The following is a 19,079-nucleotide window of genomic DNA, read 5'->3' on the forward strand; positions in this document are numbered from 1 at the left end:
CACATGACAATTTCATAATTTATTGATAATCAACATAGGATTTACAATAATACGATACACGGTCCTTACAGTTGATGTACTGGTATGATGATAAGTATATTTAATGGTGTGAAGATGATTTAAAATGATTTTAAACTGAGATGCAATGTAGGAGATGCCACCTAAGAGGAAAGCTTTATAGGGAGAAGATAGTTCCTCATCATGAGTTGTTAATGATTTTAGTAAGTTGCTCAATGAGCAAGCTAATGTTCATGGAGATCAGATCCAACTAGTTATTGAGATTGTAGAACCCAGTACAAGGGAGAGGTAGAGGCCTTGTGAGACAGGAGCCCAGTTTAGAGGGAGCGTATGACATATTTAAAAGAATGAATTCACCTGAGTTCGTGGGAAAGTGCAGACCCTCTTGTAGCTATGGAATGGGTGAAAGCTATTGAAGCAATCTTTGACTATCTGCACGTTGAGGATAATGATCGAGTTAGTTGTGCAGTGTTTCTTCTAACCAAGACTGAACGCATTTCGTGGGAAGCCACAAAGGTATCCATCAATGTTCAAACCCTAATATGGAGTGAGTTCAAGGAGTTATTTTATGACAAATATTTCTCTAATGATGTCAAAACCCGGAAAGTAAAAGAGTTCTTGGAATTAAAGCAAGGTAACTTGAATATGAATGACTATATTTTGAAGTTTGAAGAAGGTTGTTTGTTTGTTCCTTTCATTGCCTGGAATGACAAAGACCGAGGTGAACACTTCATGAGAGTCTTGAGAGCCGAGATCAGAAGAGATGTCAAAATGTCCAAGGCCGCAACGTACAAAGATATAGTGGAGAAAGCACTTATGGCGGAGCATGACGAGAAAGAGATTGAGAAGGATAGGCAATTGAGAAGACAGAGCTTTAATCAAAAGAGCCAAGCTTCGAGTCAAAGTTGGAAAGGGGGAAACAAAGGCAAAGGAAAAGAAGAACATCGAGGTAAAGCTCCTGTGGTTCAGTCTATGATGAATAGGCCTTTATGTCCCAAATGCAGCAAGCCACACAAGGGTGAATGCTTTGTAGAAACCAACAAATGTTACAGATGTGGAGGTGCATGTCACATTGCCATCAACTGCACCCAATCTTCAGGCCGAGGACGAGTCCAAGGGCACATCTTTTCTTTGACTAAAGAGGGTGTTAATCCTGATACGTCGGTTATATCAGGTATTATTTCTATTTCAGGCAATGTAGCTCTTACTTTAATTGATACTGGAGTTACACATTCCTTTATGTCTGAAATTTTCATGAGATCGCTGGGTATTGCACCTATATTTGAACCTCTCCAGTATAATATTTTTCTTCCTTCAGGTGATGTGATTTGTCCAATTAGTGTGATTAAGGCTTGTCCTATCCAAGTGAACGAGGAAACATTATTTGCTGATTTGATTATGATTCCTATGATAGAGTTTGATGTGATTTTGGGTATGGATTGGCTATCATCGTGTTGTGCAGTAATAGATTGTGTTGAAAAGACGGTGCGATTTTCTACAGAAGAAGGTGACAACAGGATCTTCAAGCGTTCAGGTACTTCGCTTGACACTTCTTTTATTTCTTGCTTGAAGGTGGATAAGATGTTGGTTAAGGGGTGTCAGGGATTTCTGGCGTCAGTCATAGATGTGAGTAAGGAATATAATGTGGATGTGAATGATATTGAAATTGTTCGAGAGTATGCGGATGTATTTGCCGATGATGTGCCGGGGTTGCCACCCGATAGAGAAGTCGAGTTTGTCATTGATGTTGTACCTGGTACTGCTCCTATTTCTAAAGCCCCTTATCGAGTGGTACCGACTGAAATGAAAGAATTAAAGAACCAATTGCAAGAGCTCTTAGATAAGGGATTTATTAGACTGAGTTCTTCACCATGAGGGGCACCATTGTTGTTTGTGAAAAAGAAAGATGAGTCAATATGTTTGTGTATTGAATACCGAGAGATCAACAAAATTACAATTAAGAACAGGTACTCTTTGCCACGAATTGATGATCTTTTTGATCAATTGCAAGGGACAACAGTATTTTCCAAGATTGATCTATGATCGGGATATCACCAATTGAAAGTGAAAGAAGATGATACCTAAGACTGCTTTTCGAACTAGGTATGGTCATTATGATTTCGGGTTATGTCTTTCGGGTTAACGAATGCGCCTTCAGTTTTTATGGATCTTATGAATCGAGTCTTCAAGCTTTATTTGGACAATTTCGTCATTGTATTTATTGATGATATTCTGGTTTATTCGAAGACTCGAGAACATTTGAGAACTGTGTTGCAGCAATTGAGGAATAACCAGTTATATGCCAAGTTAAAGAAGTGGGAGTTCTGGTTGGACCAAATAAATTTCCTAGGCCATATTGTTTCTAAATATGGAATTACCATGGATCCAACAAAGATAGAAGCAGTGAAGAAATGGCTTATTCCTAAGACAGTTTCTGAGGTACGGAGTTTTCTTGGTTTGGCAGGTTACTATCGTCGTTTTATAGCCAATTTCTCAAAGATAGCCCTGCCATTGACGGCATTGACAAGAAAAACAGCTAAGTTCGAACGGACAAATGAGTGTCAACAAAGTTTTCAGGAGTCTAAGGATAAATTGACATCGGCTCCAGTGTTGTCACTTCTTGAAGGATTTGAAGACTTTGTAGTGTTCACTGATGCTTATAAGAAAAGGCTTTGTGCTGTATTGATGCAGCGTGGAAAATTGATTGCTTATGCTTCCCATCGGCTTAAGGATTATGAAAATAATTATCCGACTCACGATCTTGAGTTGGCAGCTGTGTTTTTCGATTTGAAGATCTGGAGACATTATTTGTATGGAGTGAAGTGTGAGATTTTCTCCGATCATAAAAGCCTTAAATATCTTTTTACTCTAAAGGAATTGAACATGCGTCAGAGGAGATGGTTGGAACTTGTTGAGGATTATGATTGCACTATTAGTTACCACCCTAGAAAGGCAAATGTAGTTGCAGATGCATTGAGTTAGAAGTCAGGAGTTGTGTTGAGTTCTATGATTCAAAAACCTTTATTGTTGGACTTGCAAAGGAATGAGATCGCTTTGGTCGAGAAAGGTACGATAGCTCGAATTTAAGCTTTGGCGATTCGACATACTTTGAATGACATGATTAAAGATGGACAACAGAATGATAAGCAATTCCTGGAAATGAAATCTAAGGCTGAACTGAAAGGAAATTATGAGTTTGGTTTAAATATTTATGGGTTGATGACCTTCAGAGGTCGAATTTGTGTTCCTATCGGCGATAATATTCGACGAGATGTTTTTATTGAGACGCATACCGCACCATATTTGATACATACAGGTAATACCAAGATGTATCAAGATCTTCGTCGACTCTTCTGGTGGCCAGGTATGAAGAAGAATATTGCGTTGTATATTTCTGAATGCCTAACATGTCAGCAGGTTAAGTTTGAGCACCAAAGACCTGCAGGTTTGTTGCAGTCATTGCCGACACCTCAGTGGAAATGGGAACACATCACAATGGACTTTGTTGTCGGGCTTCCAAGGACGCAGAAAGGTTATAATTCAATTTGGGTCATTGTTGATTGTTTAACCAAGTCATCACATTTTCTTCCTGTCAAGACAACTTATTCTATCAATCAATATGCTGAGGCTTATGTTCAAGAGATTGTTAGACTTTATGGGATACCAGTGTCAATTATTTCTGATCGTGATCCAAGATTTACATCTTAATTCTGGAAGAGTTGCATAGAGCTTTGGCTACAAAGTTGGCCTTCAGCACAGCTTATCATCCTCAAAGTGACGGACAATCATAACGAGTTATTCAGATTCTTGAGGACATGTTAGGGCCTGCATTATTGATTTTCCTCAAAGTTGGGATTTGAAGCTGCTTCTTGTGGAATTCACATATAATAATAGCTATCAGACCTCGATTGGCATGGCACCCTATGAAGCTTTGTATGCGAGAAGGTGTCGTTCACCTTTGTTTTGGGATGAAGTAGGTGAAAGAAAGATGTTTGGACCAGAGTTTGTTCAACAAATGGTTGATGTTGTAGCATTGATTCGAGAAAGAATGAAAACTGCTCAGTCTCGACAGATAAGCTATGCGGATGTTCGAAGAAGGTCTTTGGCGTTCGAGATAGGTGATCACGTGTTTGTTAAGATAGCTCCTCTCAAGGGAGTTATGAGATTTGGAAAGAAGGGGAAGTTGAGTCCTCGTTTTATTTGACCTTTCGAGATTCTCGACAGAATTCGCGAGCGAGCTTATCGAGTGGCTTTGCCTCCGAATTTTGATATGGTGCATAATGTCTTTCATGTCTCAATGCTTCGTAAATATGTATCGAATCCAACTCATGTACTTCGTCACGAACCACTAGACTTAATGCCAAATTTGAGTTATCATGAACGGCCAGTACAAATACTGGATCGAAAGGTTAAAGTGCTTAGAAACAAAGAAATTGGGATCATGAATGTGTTATGGAGTAATCAAGTCATCAAAGAAGCAACATGGGATCCCGAGGAAGAGATGAAGCAACGTTATCCTGCCTTGTTTACGTCTTGAGGTAAATTTCGGGGTCGGAATTTTTATAAGGGGAGGAGAATTGTAATAGCCGATCGTTCATTTTTTTATTATGAATTACGGTATTTTATGGTGATGTCTTATGGCTTTAAATTTTAATATGAATGCTATAGAATGGAATAGGCAATGGATGGGTAAAATAGAAGGTTGAATTTGAGTTAAACAGGTATAGAAGTGCTGAAACGGTATGAAACTGTGGCAGTAGTTGTTGTTTTTAGCATAATGTTTTGTATATTGATCCAATTGATGTGAGGCCACTTCCATTGGAAAGATAATATATAAGACTATAACTTTCATTCTTTGAGTTTTGTTCAAATCATTAGGGAAGACGAGCCAAAAGCACCCCGAAGTGTGTCGTGCGTATCCTCGTTACTACAATGACACATGTTGGGAGAATGCGCATAACCCTTTACTCAGACCTTGAAATGACATGCGGCGAATTGGAAACGCAAGACAAGGCATAGGGTTACAACTTTCATGTTTACCACCTTTTCTACTTCGGAAGGAAAGAGGCGTTTCGGAAGCGATCTTTACAGTAGCTGTGCACAGAGCGCGCCCGAGCGGTAAGATTTGACCGCCTAAGTGCCGCTGCTTTTAATTTTTGGGTTTCTAACAGTGTGATCCGCGCGAGGGCAGTAATACGTGACCGCCCGAGCACCCAGCAAGTCAAAAAATGTGTTTTGAAATTTGGGAAGGCATAAAATCGAATGGGAATCACTTTTTACTCATTTTTCCTCATTTCTTCTCTTCACTCCATCGGCTTGGAAGCTAGGGTTCCTCATTTCTCCTTCAATCCAACTTCTTCCAAGACATTAATCTTTGATTGAAGCCTTATTCTTTGTTTGGAGATTAAAAGTTCTTCTCCTCAATACTTTAGGAGCAAGGTAAGAAAGCTTATTTCCTTGGGTTAGTAAGTGAAGGGAAGATATTGGGTTGTTTGGTTTGAATGTTGAGGTAAGGTTGATAATATAATGATTGATGGTATTATTATTATTGTGTTGTAGGAATCCCTCAAGAGCTTAGCAGCCACTTGTGTATTCGGTTGTAAGTAGACTTTTCCATTTGAATACATCTTATGAACTATGTATATGATAAATGATGTTTTAAATTATTTTAGCTCCTTTAACTCTTTGATTATGTATATTGTATGTATTGATATATTGAAAAGAGATGGAATTGATGCCAAGGGCAAAGTAAAGGAGCTAAGGTTTTAGCACGCACAACACGTGTTTGATAAAATGTTTCAATGAATGTTTTTATGGCTTGATGGTTATATGGTATAGTGGTGTTACCTTTGGTAATTCTAAACCCACATGACGGAAGTTGATCAACATAATGACATGTAGTGAGACTGATTTTGACTGAGACGTACATGTATACCATCGACGGATGACCTATCAATGCCATGCAAAGGAAAAGAAATGATGTTTTATAGAATGTCCATCTTATAATTGTTATTTATGAATTTTATTGACTGATGGCATACTAAGGTTAAGAAATGATACGGATTCCTTCTTTACACTATGGTATATGTATTTGTTATTACAATGTCTACTTGTTGAGTTTTTATAACTCATTTCAGTTATGTTCATGAGATGCAGATCCAGGTAACCGAGATTGATACGGCGGGGTGTCGAGATGGAAGAAGGAAATGTGCCAAGCTTTGAGGAAGGGTGAAATGATTATTTTGTCTATGGATGGTTGAAATGGTTGAAGTGGTGAATATCTTTTGTTGTAAAACATTTGATATTTTGGGAGTTTAAACTTGACTAGACTATTTTTGTAATCAAATGCAATACTTTTTATTTTGTATATCTTTATGTATTAGTCGTGGGAATTTTTATGATGTTCTGGATTTTATTGCTTGAGACAGGTGGTGAGTTACTTTTTACGGGAAACTCTGCCAAAATATTTAAAGCACATACTTTCTTCGAAGTCTATTTTTAAAGCTTCCGCATTATAGAGTTTATTTTTTTAAAACGGGTCAGGGTGTCACAGGGGCTATGCTTGGCCAGCGGCAAAACAAGGTATTTCATACAATTTACTACGCAAGTAAGACCTTAGATGAGGCTTAATTGAATTATGCAACAACTGAAAAGGAATTACTTGCAGTAGTATTCGCGCTTGACGATTTCATTCATATCTTGTTTTGTCCAAAGTCATTGTTTGCACAAACCACTCTGCACTGAAATATTTACTTGCTAAGAAAGATGCAAATCTAGGCCTACTTAGGTGGATTTTATTGTTAGAAAAGTTTGATAGAGAAATAAAGGATAAGAAGGGTATTGAGAATGTGGTAGCTGATCACTTGTCTAGATTGGAGCTTATTAGTAATGACTGTGTAGATCATGCCATTAATGATTGGTTTCATGATGAGCAACTATTTGAGGTGAAACAATGTCCTTGGTATGCAAATTTTTCAAACTTTCTTGTCACAGGTATACCACCACCCAATCTATCGTTTCACCAATGAAAGAAATTCTTTTCTGACGTGAAACATTATATTTTAGAGGAACCGTTTCTGTTTAAGATTTGTGCAGATTCCATGATAAGAAAGTGTGTTGCAGAGGAAGAGTTTGGTCAAATTCTTGAACATTGCCATGACCGTGAGGTAGGTGGTCATTTTGGACCAACAAGGACGGCATCTAAGGTACTTGAATGTGGCTTTTATTGGCCGACTCTATTTAAAGATGCTCATTCTTATGTGCTTGCCTGTGATAAATGCCAGCGGACAGGTAACATCTCTAACTGTCATGAAATGCCATTAAACAATATCATTGAGTGTGAGGTTTTTGATATGTGGGGGATAGACTTCATGGGACCGTTTCCTAGTTCGTTCACGAAAAAATATATTCTGGTTGCAGTTGACTATGTGTCTAAGTGGGTAGAGGCAGAAGCATATGCCACTAATGATGCTCAAGTGGTCCTGAAATTTTTAAAGAAAAATATTTTTAACATATTTGGAACACCACGAGCAATCATTAGTGATGGTGGCACCCATTTTTGCAAGAAACTATTTGAAAAACTTTTGAGAAAATATGGTGTCACACATAAGATCTCTACCCCCTATCACCACCAGACGAGTGGTCAAGTGGAAGTGTCTAACCGAGAGATCAAGAAGATTTTGGAAAAAAGGTAGGTGTCAGTCGGAAAGATTGTTCTCTGAGGTTAGATGATGCTCTTTGGGCATATAGGACTGCTTTTAAAACACCTATAGGCACTGCACCATATAGGTTACTGTTTTGTAAAGCATGTCATTTACCTGTAGAGTTAAAGCATTGGGCATACTGGGCAACAAAAGCGCTGAACTTTAATTTTATTGATGCAGGTGAACGAAGTCTGCTTCAATTGGATCAGTTGGATGAATTCCGGAATCTGGCATATGATCTCGCACTATCTTATAAGGAGAAGACAAAGATGGCTCATGATATCAATGTACTTATCCTATAGGTCATGGGATCGAGTCCTGGGGAGGCGAAAGAAACCCCTTGGTAGGGAGGGATAGATCCTATGAGTAACCCGTACGACGTCTATGGAAAGCTCGTGAGGGAAAAGGCCCCTTTGAGGGAGCCCAAGATCGGGATAGTCTTGGGTCGATCAAGGCAGTGGGCCGTATGGGCGGTCCACTGGGCCTGTAATGGGTCGTTAGCTCAACTGGTACAAGGACTCTTGATATCAATGTACTTATCCTTTAGGTCATGGGATCGAGTCCTGGGGAGGCGAAAGAAATCCCTTGGTAGGGAAGGGGAGATCCTATGAGTAACACGTACAACGCCTATGGAAAGCCCGTGAGGGAAAAGACCCCTTTGAGGGAGCCCAAGATCGGGATAGCCTTGGGTCGATCGGGGCAGTGGGATATATGGGCGGTCCACTGGGCCTGTAACGGGTCGTTACAAACGTGGTTCACAATCTTCGTTCACAATCAAGAAGCCTCCTCTCTCCGGGCACCTTCTACTACACGGTCACCATCTCCATTATCGATCACCATGGCTCCCAAGAAACAAAAAGGTACTCCCATCCCCTCTTCATCTTCGTCATTTCATAGAACCCGATTTGTAAATGTGACGGCTAGGGCTCGATATGATCATGCTAAGATACATAGAAATCCAATTGCCAATAGGGGATTTCGTATGCTATTTGAAGATAGACACTTAGCATCCTCTTGTGGAATTGGGTAAGCAGGGATGAGAAACATTTGGAAGTCAACCTGCTGCTGCGGTTGTGTCTGTGGTTCGGGAATTCTATGCCAATGCGGGTGAGAAGACGGATTATAAGGCTTTTGTTAGAGGTCGCCTTGTTCTATCACGATTAACTCACTCTTAAAAATGGCCAAGGTTGATGACTCTGCATTCGAAGCATTGGTTGCTGCCCCTGATTACACTGTGATATTAGGGACTTTGTGTCTTCCAAGGGTGACCTGAAAACCAGTAGGGGGCCACCGAGTTATTTTGACGAGCGATATTTGCGGGCCGATGTTGCCCCTTTGTATTTGTTCTTGGCTAAGAGGATGATCTCGGTATCACACAAGAGTGAGGTACAAAATGAGTGGGCAGTGGTGCTCTATGCTTTATCTCAGGACTACGCCATCAATGTGTGCAAGCTCATCAACTCTCAAAACATGTTGAGCATTAATAACAGGCACATCAATCTTTTCTTTCCCACTATCATATCCGAGTTGTGTGTCAGTTCGGGGGTTGTCTTCCGGGATGACGAGGAAATGGCTGCAACCAATGAAGCACATTTGTGTGGAGGACATGCAGTGTAAGAGCGTGAAACGACAGACAGACTTCCCCGCTCTTGAGGGGGATGCCGGTGGATCGAGCACCGCCGCACCACGTCGCCTACATCCCCGCAGGCTGTCCCAAAACAAAAAAATGGATGAGACTCTCGCATTTATGACTCATCAGGATCGTGTTAAAGCGAGCTTCAATGAACATTTTGCTTATGTTGAGTCTGTGATGCTCACGATGCTCGTCCAAGGGGGCGTTGACCCAGGGATCATACCGTCACCGCCGCCGTTCGTTTGTGCCCAATTATTGTAAGGCATGGATACAAGGTAGCATACCAAGTAGATTGGAAGGAAATCCTCAAACCTTGCACCAAAACCGTTGGATCTAGCAACCTATATTCTGATTTAATCTAAAGCATTAGATTAGAGCATAAATCTCCTAAATTGGGTAGATGAATTTTCGAAAATAGCAAGGAATATTGGAGTCAATATTGAGAGATTTGGAGCAAATTTTGGTAGGATTTTAGTACCATGTTTAGATCCACCACCCTCACCTATAAATACCCCATCACCTCATCATTCTTTACACCCCAAAATCTCGAAAATTCCCTTGCTGAATTTCGAAAGTTTCAGCAGCCATACTAGTCAAAAGTCTGCCCGAAAATCGTCTCAAAATCGTCCAAGAAACCGAAGCCTAAGCGCAGTCCGAGCAAGAACGAGAAGCGATCCAATTTCCGAGCCGAACGTCCACGTTTTTAGCATCAATAACTACAGTAAGTGGGCTGTTTTAAAGGTTTAAAATTTCGGATATATGCATATGTGATTTTTCGGTATTTTTGAAAATACAGTCGAGTACATGTTCTTTCCTACTCCTTATTGTGTTGTGTCATTCGGTTTTAAGCACTGTGAGGAGTCGACTGTATATGGGTGGGAATCCCAACCATGACGTACCCTTACGCGGTGGGGGATGTAACCGCTATACAGCCTCGCCCCGTTAGAGGAGTAAAAATTAGGGACTGACGTCAGTAAACCATAGAAAGTTAGATAAATCACAGTGGCTCGTAAATGTTATGCAAGTTTATGAAGTACATATGAAAGTCATGTGTTTCGAAATTTATGCATGTTGTCTTTATTGTGCTCGATTTTCCCCCACTTGCTGAGTATTCCCAAATACTCACCCCCTTACAACCCTTCCCAGATAAGTCCGTAGAACATATTGAGGAGGAAGAATCCGAGCAGTTTTGGGGATGGTGAATGCTCAAGGAAATCGATTATGTTTAAGTTATTATTAATTAGATTTACGTTTCCGCATTAAAACTCTGTCGTCTTATTTATTTCGGTAATTGTAAAGACAATGGCTATTTAATTTGATTATGATATATAAACTGGTTCGGTTTATACTGTACTACAAGAGGCTTGTTGTTGCGATTGTGTGATTGTTAAACAACGCCGGTGTCAATCCGTGAGTTTCGGGGTGTGACATTTAAGTGGTATCAGAGCCGCCAGGTTCATAATCCGAGTGGAAAAAAAAAACGACGAAAAATTTCGGACGAATTTTGACTCAAGGCCGATGCTACCCCCTCCGAAACGGCCCAACGAACGAGACTCATGGCCTTAAAGGCGTGAGCACCAGGCTGAAATCGTGAAAATCCTTCGTTTAGGCCTCTGAAACGTCGTTTTTGCCGTTTTATGAAAGTTTTGTAACCCTTATAACTTTTCATAGGAAACTCCGAATTTGATTCCGTCAACTGTTCTGGAATCCTCTCGACATATGCTTCGAATCCATGTGTCTATCTCAAAACTTTCCATTTTAGGAAATTTTCGAAAATATTAATTATTTTTATATACTTGACTCTATATGACCTTGATATTTTATTCTGTCCTTCTGAGCATTTCCATTTTTGATTTCAGGAAATGGCTCCATCTACTCCCATGCGACCCCACACCCGTGCCCAAGCTGCCATTCGTCTGAAGGAGCTTGCCCTTCACTATCAGTCCCGTCAGATTCGGCGACTTAGAGCCCGATTGAGTGAGAGGAGGAGTGAGGTCGAAACCTTAACCGCTGAGAAAGAAGAGATTCAAGTCCGCCTTAACCAGTCGATCTATCAAGGTGAACTAGTTAAGAGTGATAACATGGACCTCAGGGATGTCATAGAACAGTGCAAATATCAAAATGGAAAGTTGCGAGAGGATGTGGAGCGCTATCGCAAAGAATTGGAGGAAGAAAAACAGCTGAATGACAGGAGCAAAAAGAGAATGGAAAATTCGAGTGAGGCTATAAGCTGCATTGCCAAGGTGAACCATCAGCTGACTCAACAGGGTGAAGCACTGAAGAACAAGATCAAGGAGAATAAGAAGGGGTACGAACTACGCCACCAGAGTACCGTAGATCTGTTGGACGAGGCAGAGGCAGATGTTCAGGGGTGGAAGACGCAGGTGGCCCAGCTTAATGCAGAGAATGCCCGGCTTAATGCAGAAAATGCACAGCTCAATGCAGAGAATGCTCAGCTCACCCACATGGTGGAGCTACTGCAAGAGGAAGAGCCGGAGGAAGAACCGGAAGAGGAGGAGCCGATAGAGATCGACGAGCCTATAGCTGCCATAGGAGATGGAGAGATAGATGATTAGAGTTCCTTAGTTACCTTTCCTTATTACTAGGAGTTTATCCTTCCATTGTTGCTATTTTATTCAGTATGATTTATTTTCATTCAGTACGCTTTGTTCATTCAGTTGTTTCTTTACATTCGAAAATTAATAAAAGTATGATTATTTATTTATCTCAGTCGTTCATCTATATTCAAGTTATGTTTACTTATTAACTTCAGTTGTGCTAGCGTAACTCATTTATCTGATCTTGTCATTATGCACATCAAATTCTCAGAAGCATTTAACTTGTAGGAAATGGTCGGTAGACCACCAAGACAAAATCGCAACCCCCGTTATGCTAATAACAACAACAACAATGCCAACGAAGAAGGCAACGTACCACCACCTCAGTTCAGTCTTAATCAAGCAGACTTGATGGCCATCGCTACCATCGGGGCGACGACACTTCAGGGGTTAGTGAACCCCAATACTAATCAGCAGCCCCCACCTCCACCACAGCATGGAGTCAAGTTCCATTATGAATCCCTGCGCAAGAACAGGTGCCCAACTTTCAGTGGCGCTGCCAACCCCGAAGTTAGCCAGAGCTGGCTCAAAAGCGTGGAAACTCAGTTGAGACTGTTGGAAGAACCGGATGCACTAAAAGTGGACGTGATAGTGCCCTTCCTGGAAGACAAGGCAGCTAAATGGTGGGAAGCAGTCTCGCCAGCCATGACCGCTGTTGGACCAATCACATGGCGAATCTTCGAGAAACTATTTCTGAAACAGTACTACCCAGCAGAAGTCAGACTGCAGAAGCTAAGTGAGTTTGAAAATTTCAGTCAGGCTCCAGATATGTCAGTAGTAGAATATACCTCTCAGTTCAATGCCCTTGGTTCATATGCTCCAGCGATTATGGCGGACGAAGTTCTGAAATTGCATCGTTTCAAGAAGGGGTTGAATAGCAGGATCCAATCTGCTCTAGCAGTCTACCAACCTGCCAACATTTCAGACCTAATGGGTGCGGCTATCCGAGCCCGAAGCTGATATTCGTCGAAGAGAAGGGGAAAACAGGAACAAGCGACCCCCTGTCAGCCAACCTTCTCAGGGCACAACAATGTTCAAGAGGCCCAATCAGTCGGGTGGACCTCCCTCAGGGAAATTCCCCATCAATAACCATCAAGGACTCAAGCCATGCTCAACATGTGGCTTCAAGCACTCCGGGGAATGCCGAAGGACCAGCGGTGTATGCTTTGGATGTGGAAAATCGGGGCACAGAATTACAGAGTGTCCTACCGCCGCCAATCGACCAGCAGGGCCGAACAGAGGAACTGGGCCAAATGCAGAAGCAGGCCCTAGTAAACAAAAAGAAGACAAAACCAATGCCAGGGTCTTTGCCATGACTCAGGAAGAGGCCGACGATGCAACTGAAGTCGTGTCAGGTACCATTCTAATTCAATCAGTACATGCCTATGCATTACTTGACTGTGGTGCTACACATTCCTTTATGTCTAAGAGATTTGCTAAGAAGCTAGGACGTAAGCCCGATAAGCTAACTGAACCTCTCTGAATAGCCACACCTACTAATAGAGCCGTTGAAACGGACGAGATTTAAAGAGATTGTAAAATCAGTATTAGTGATCAGACTTTTAGCGCCGATTTGATACAGTTGATCATGGTCGATTTCGACGTAATCTTAGGAATGGATTGGTTAGCAAGAAATAGTGCAATAGTAGATTGTAAGGGGAAGAGAGTCAAACTCCTAACCGCAGAACAGAAAGAAGTCGTGTTTCATGGAAAATCCAAGGAACCGAAGTTGCTACTTTCCGCAGCACAAGCTTGGAGAGCCATGAAATCCGGAGGAGACATCTACCTAGCAATGGTCAGCGAAATAAAAGAGGAAGCCGAGCTGAAACCGGAGGACATCCCTATAGCAAGAGAGTTCCCAGATGTTTTTCCAGAAGGACTCTCGGGGACGGTCCCGGACCGCGAAGTGGAGTTCGAGATCAATCTGGTTCCCGGTGCTGCACCAATCACTAAGGCACCTTACAGAATGGCACCAGCCGAACTCAAGGAACTGAAAGAACAACTCCAAGAATTGCTAGATAAAAGGCAAATTCGACCGAGTGTTTCCCCGTGGGGAGCCCCAGTACTCTTCGTGAAGAAGAAAGACAGGGAGTATGAGATTGTGCATCGACTATAGGGAATTGAACAAGATCACAATCAAAAACAGGTACCCCTTACCTCGGATAGACGATCTGTTTGATCAACTTAAAGGAGCCGACGTCTTTTCTAAACTGGATCTGAGGACAGGTTATCACCAGTTGAAGGTCAGGGCTGAAGATATCCCCAAGACAGCCTTTCGTACGAGATATGGACATTATGAATTCACAGTGATGCCTTTTGGTCTGACCAATGCACCGGCAGCATTCATGGATCTGATGAACAGAGTATTCAAGCCATTCTTGGATCAATTCATAGTGGTATTCATCGACGATATCCTCGTCTATTCTCCTGACGAGACAAGCCATGAAGAGCACCTTCACCTTGCTCTGCAGACCTTAAGAGAGAATAAGCTCTATGCTAAGTTCAGCAAGTGTGAATTCTGGCTATGGATTGTGTCATTTCTGGGACACGTGATCTCGAGAGCAGGAGTGTCAGTGGATCCAAGGAAAGTAGAGGCGATTACCGAGTGGCCGAGACCTAAGAATGCCAACGACATCAGGAGCTTCCTTGGATTGGCAGGTTACTACCGGAAGTTTGTCGAAGGGTTCTCCTCGATAGCCGTACCACTGACGAAACTCACACAGAAAAATTCTAAATTCATCTAGGATGAGGATTGCGAGGAGATTTTCCAGACACTGAAAAAGAAACTCGCATCCACGCCAGTGTTGATCTTGCCCGCAGAGAATAAAGATTTTACTATCTACAGTAACGCCTCTAAGGACGGTCTAGGATGCGTACTCATGCAAGAGGGAAGAGTGATCGCCTACGCATCAAGGTAGTTGAAACCGCACGAGCAGAACTACCCTACTCATGACCTGGAACTAGCAGCGGTTGTCTTCGCCTTAAAGATTTCGAGGCACTACCTCTATGGTGCTAAATGTGAAATCTTCACAGATCATCAGAGCCTCAAGTACTTGTTCACCAAAAAGAACTGATTATGAGGCAACGGCGATGGATCGAACTCCTGAAGGACTATGTCTTGACCATAAGTTACCATCCGGGTAAAGCAAACAAAGTGGCTGATGCGCTAAGTCGGAAGGGCCCAGGCAAGGTAACTCTAGCTTCCCTCTCGGCCCAGCCATGTCTGCAGGAGACCGTCAAGTTAAACCAAGATCGAGACCCCGTACTGACCAAACTTAAGGAGCAAGTCAGAGAAGGGAAGTCTCTGGATCATCAAATTGATGACAAGAGAATATTGAGGATGAAAGAAAGAGTGTGTGTGCCCGACAGCGATAACCTTCGCCAAGAGATAATGGCAGAGGCACACAAGTCGAAATTCTCAGTCCATCCAGGCAGTACCAAGATGTACAGGGACCTCAAGAATAGTTTCTGGTGGAATGGCATGAAAAGAGATGTAGCTGAATTCGTCTCCAGATGTCAGGTATGCCAGTAGGTCAAAGCAGAACACCAGCGACCTGGAGGATTACTGCAGCCTCTGGAAATCCCTGAGTGGAAGTGGGAGCATATTTCCATGGACTTTGTGGTCGGATTGCCAAATTCTAGGCAGAGCCACGACGGTATATGGGTGATCGTGGACAGACTCACAAAGACTGCACACTTCCTACCCGTCCTGCATGAATTACAATCTCGACAAATTGGCTTCATTATACATGGACAACATTGTGAGACTGCATGGAGTGCCAGTGAGCATCCTATCTGATAGAGACCCGAGGTTCGTCTCGCGATTTTGGAAGTGCTTTCAAGAGGCCATGGGAACGAAAGTGACCCTCAGTACTGCCTATCATCCTCAAACCGATGAGCAAACAGAGAGAACCATACAGACCTTAGAAGATATGCTGCGAGCGTGCGCCCATGAATTCAGTAGCAACTGGGGCACTCATCTACCCTTAATTGAGTTTGCTTATAACAGCAGCTATCACAGCAGCATCGGAATGGCTCCGTACGAAGCCCTTTATGGAAGGAAATGTCGGTCACCACTTTACTGGGATGAAGTGGGAGAGAAAGCCATGGTGGGACCCGAGCTAGTACAGATGACAGTGGACAAGGTTAAAATTGTCCGAGAAAAGCTAAAGACAGCTCAAGACCGACAGAAGAGCTGGGCAGATCTTAAGAGAAGACCTGTAGAGTTCAATGTGGGCGAGAAGGCTTATGTGAAAGTCTCGCCTATGAGAGGAGTTGTCCGATTCAGTAAAGCCTGGAAATTGAACCCTCGATACGTTGGACCATTCGAAATCTTGGAGAGAGTGGGCACGTTAGCATGCAGACTGGCGCTCCCACCAAGCATGTCAAGGATACACAACGTGTTCCATGTGTCCCAACTAAGAGGTACATTCCAGACCCGAGTCACGTATTAGAAGTAGAACCGCTCTTGATCGAAGTGAACTTGGGAGAAGAACTGAAATACGAAGAAGTCCCTATCAGAATCGTGGACACCAAAGAACAAGTTCTCAGGCGACGTATCATTCCTTACGTCAAATTGCAGTGGTCCAACCACACAGAGCGAGAAGCAACTTGGGAAGTTGAAGAGAAGATGCGAAAGGAAGATCCCTACCTATTCGGAGACCAAGCCAACTCCAGTTTCGAGGACGAAACTTCTCTTAAGGAGGGAGGGATGTGAGAACCGAATTTTCCCCATATGATTAGCAATTGTAAGGAAATTATAGGATTTGATTTTTTTGTATGTTAATAAGATATGCACCTTGGGAATTAATTGTGGAAATATTCAAATCAATGATATTTACACTTGTGCATGTAAGTTTTGATATCTACGAGAAATAATTCAAGATCATGGGAGATTGTGAAAGGCAAAGACTTAAGGAAATGAAATAATGCATGATTTGGTGGGATACAACCCAAGATTTTCGAAATTTTGTGCCCAATTTTTGTAAGGCATGGATACAAGGTAGCATACCAAGTAGATTGGAAGGAAATCCTCAAACCTTGCACCAAAACCGTTGGATCTTGCAACCTAAATTCTGATTTAATCTAAAGCATTGGATTAGAGCATAAATCTCCTAACTTGGGTAGATGAATTTTCGAAAATAGCAAGGAATATTGGAGTCAATATTGAGAGGTTTGGAGCAAACTTTGGTAGGATTTGAGTACCATGTTTAGATCCACCACCCTCACCTATAAATACCCCATCACCCCATCATTCTTTACACCCCAAAATCTCGAAAATTCCCTTGCTGAATTTCGAAAGTTTCAGCAGCCATACTAGTCGAAACTCTGCCCGAAAATCGTCTCAAAATCGTCCAAGAAACCGAAGCCTAAGCGCAGTCCGAGCAAGAACGAGAAGCGATCCAATTTCCGAGCCGAACGCCCATGTTTTTAGCATCAATAACTACAGTAAGTGGGCTGTTTTAAAGGTTTAAAATTTTGGATATATGCATATGTGATTTTTCGGTATTTTTGAATATACAGTCGAGTACATGTTCTTTCCTACTCCTTTTGTGTTGTGTCATTCGGTTTTAAGCACTGTGAGGAGTCGACTGTATATGGGTGGGAATCCCAACCATGACGTACCATTACGCGGTGGGGGATGTAACAGCTATACGGCCTCGCCCCCTTAGAGTAGTAAAAATTAGGGACTGACGTCAGTAAACCATAGAAAGTTAGATAAATCACAGTGGCTCGTAAATTTTATGCATGTTTATGAAGTACGTATGAAAGTCATGTGTTTCGAAATTTATGCATGTTGTCTTTATTGTGCTCGATTTTCCCCCACTTGCTGAGTATTCCCAAATACTCACCCCCTTACAACCCTTCCCAGATAAGTCCGAAAAACAGATTGAGGAGGAAGAATCCGAGCAGTTTTGGGGATGGTGAATGCTCATGGAAATCGATTATGTTTAAGTTATTATTAATTAGATTTACGTTTCCGCATTAAAATTCTGTCGTCTTATTTATTTCGGTAATTGTAAAGACAATGGCTATTTAATTTGAGATTATGATATATAAACTGGTTCGATTTATACTGTGCTACAAGAGGCTTGTTGTTGTGATTGTGTGATTGTTAAACATCGCCGGTGTTAATCCCGAGTTTCGGGGCGTGACAGTTCCTTTTCTTTTTGTTTTCTTGTTTGCTGCATTATGTTTGTGTTCTTATTGTTGTTTTATTTTGTCATTTATATTGCATTTGTTTCTGTGTTCTGCATCTGTGTTTGCGTTTATGTGTTTCAATCTTTTGTGCAATAGGGGACATTGCACACACTTAGTATGAGGAGGTCGTTCGTTTGTGTACAACATGTGTGTCAATTGATGGTGAAACAAGTAGGTTGGTAGCTGATGATGATTTTGGGATTAATGAATTACGTTTTGTTAGTCTTGTCACTCTTTATGAACATCCCGGTAGCATGAGCTGTAAGTATTTCTTTATGCACATATAGTGGGTTTTGGTAATAATGTGAATGATATTCAAGTTTAAAATAATCAGTGAGGGAAACTGGAAAGATATGAGATGCGAGTAGAACTTGAATGAATGTCTGTTGAAAGAAGTGACTGACCAGTAGCCTGAACTCGAGTAGAAAATCAAAGTATACCTCAAATAACCTTCATCCCAATCATGCATAGAACCTGAAAATTAATCTCTAGGCTAGATAAATGAACATACCTTATACTCCGAGCCTAAGGAGTACACACGAGAAAACTATGCACAAAAAAATTGTGAAAAACAAAAGGGAATGTACGGTGTGAGGGAGCCAAAAAGGGATGAAATCCTATCACAAGGCTAAAAATATGGAGATGCTAGGCGTTGAGGCACGTCAAATAAAATGTCTGACAAGTTCATAGTGAAATTGATCTGCGTACTCCCAATCTTTCTGAACCACTTGAGCTCTTATGGATATTGACTCCCTAAATCTCGTTGTACATCTCCAACTGATCAGTCAGTTGTCTGCGTAAGTTCAGTTCAGCTGGTTCAATTGCCTTTGCGCATTAATCTTCAGTTATGGGCAACTGTCAGTTTGAACAGTTTTTCAGTTACTTTCAATCATCTTGATCAGTTGA

General features: G+C 41.7%; 2 protein-coding genes across 2 annotated transcripts; both read left to right on the forward strand.

The window, feature by feature from the left end:
• The first annotated feature begins 411 nt into the window (after positions 1 to 411).
• LOC142525910 (uncharacterized) lies at positions 412 to 1,893 on the forward strand. The gene has a single exon (XM_075630196.1). The coding sequence runs from the start codon at positions 412 to 414 to the stop codon at positions 1,891 to 1,893; it is 1,482 nt and encodes a 493-aa protein (XP_075486311.1).
• Positions 1,894 to 3,931: 2,038 nt separating this feature from the next.
• LOC142525911 (uncharacterized) lies at positions 3,932 to 4,555 on the forward strand. Its single transcript, XM_075630197.1, has 2 exons — positions 3,932 to 4,146; positions 4,243 to 4,555. Exons 1-2 carry the CDS (start codon positions 3,932 to 3,934, stop codon positions 4,553 to 4,555), a joined length of 528 nt encoding a protein of 175 aa, XP_075486312.1.
• The last annotated feature ends 14,524 nt before the right edge of the window (positions 4,556 to 19,079 follow it).

Source organism: Primulina tabacum, chromosome 15 (genome assembly GCF_025594145.1).
Source record: "Primulina tabacum isolate GXHZ01 chromosome 15, ASM2559414v2, whole genome shotgun sequence".
Classification (NCBI taxonomy): domain Eukaryota; kingdom Viridiplantae; phylum Streptophyta; class Magnoliopsida; order Lamiales; family Gesneriaceae; genus Primulina; species Primulina tabacum.

Excerpts from the sequence above, each read along its gene's own strand:
- LOC142525910 (XM_075630196.1), top strand. The coding sequence starts at position 412 with ATGGAATGGGTGAAAGCTATTGAAGCAATCTTTGACTATCTGCACGTT.
- LOC142525911 (XM_075630197.1), top strand. The coding sequence starts at position 3,932 with ATGGCACCCTATGAAGCTTTGTATGCGAGAAGGTGTCGTTCACCTTTG. Across the intron at positions 4,147-4,242 it reads TTCGAGATAGGTGATCACGT|AATTCGCGAGCGAGCTTATC; the intron begins GTTTGTTAAGAT and ends GATTCTCGACAG.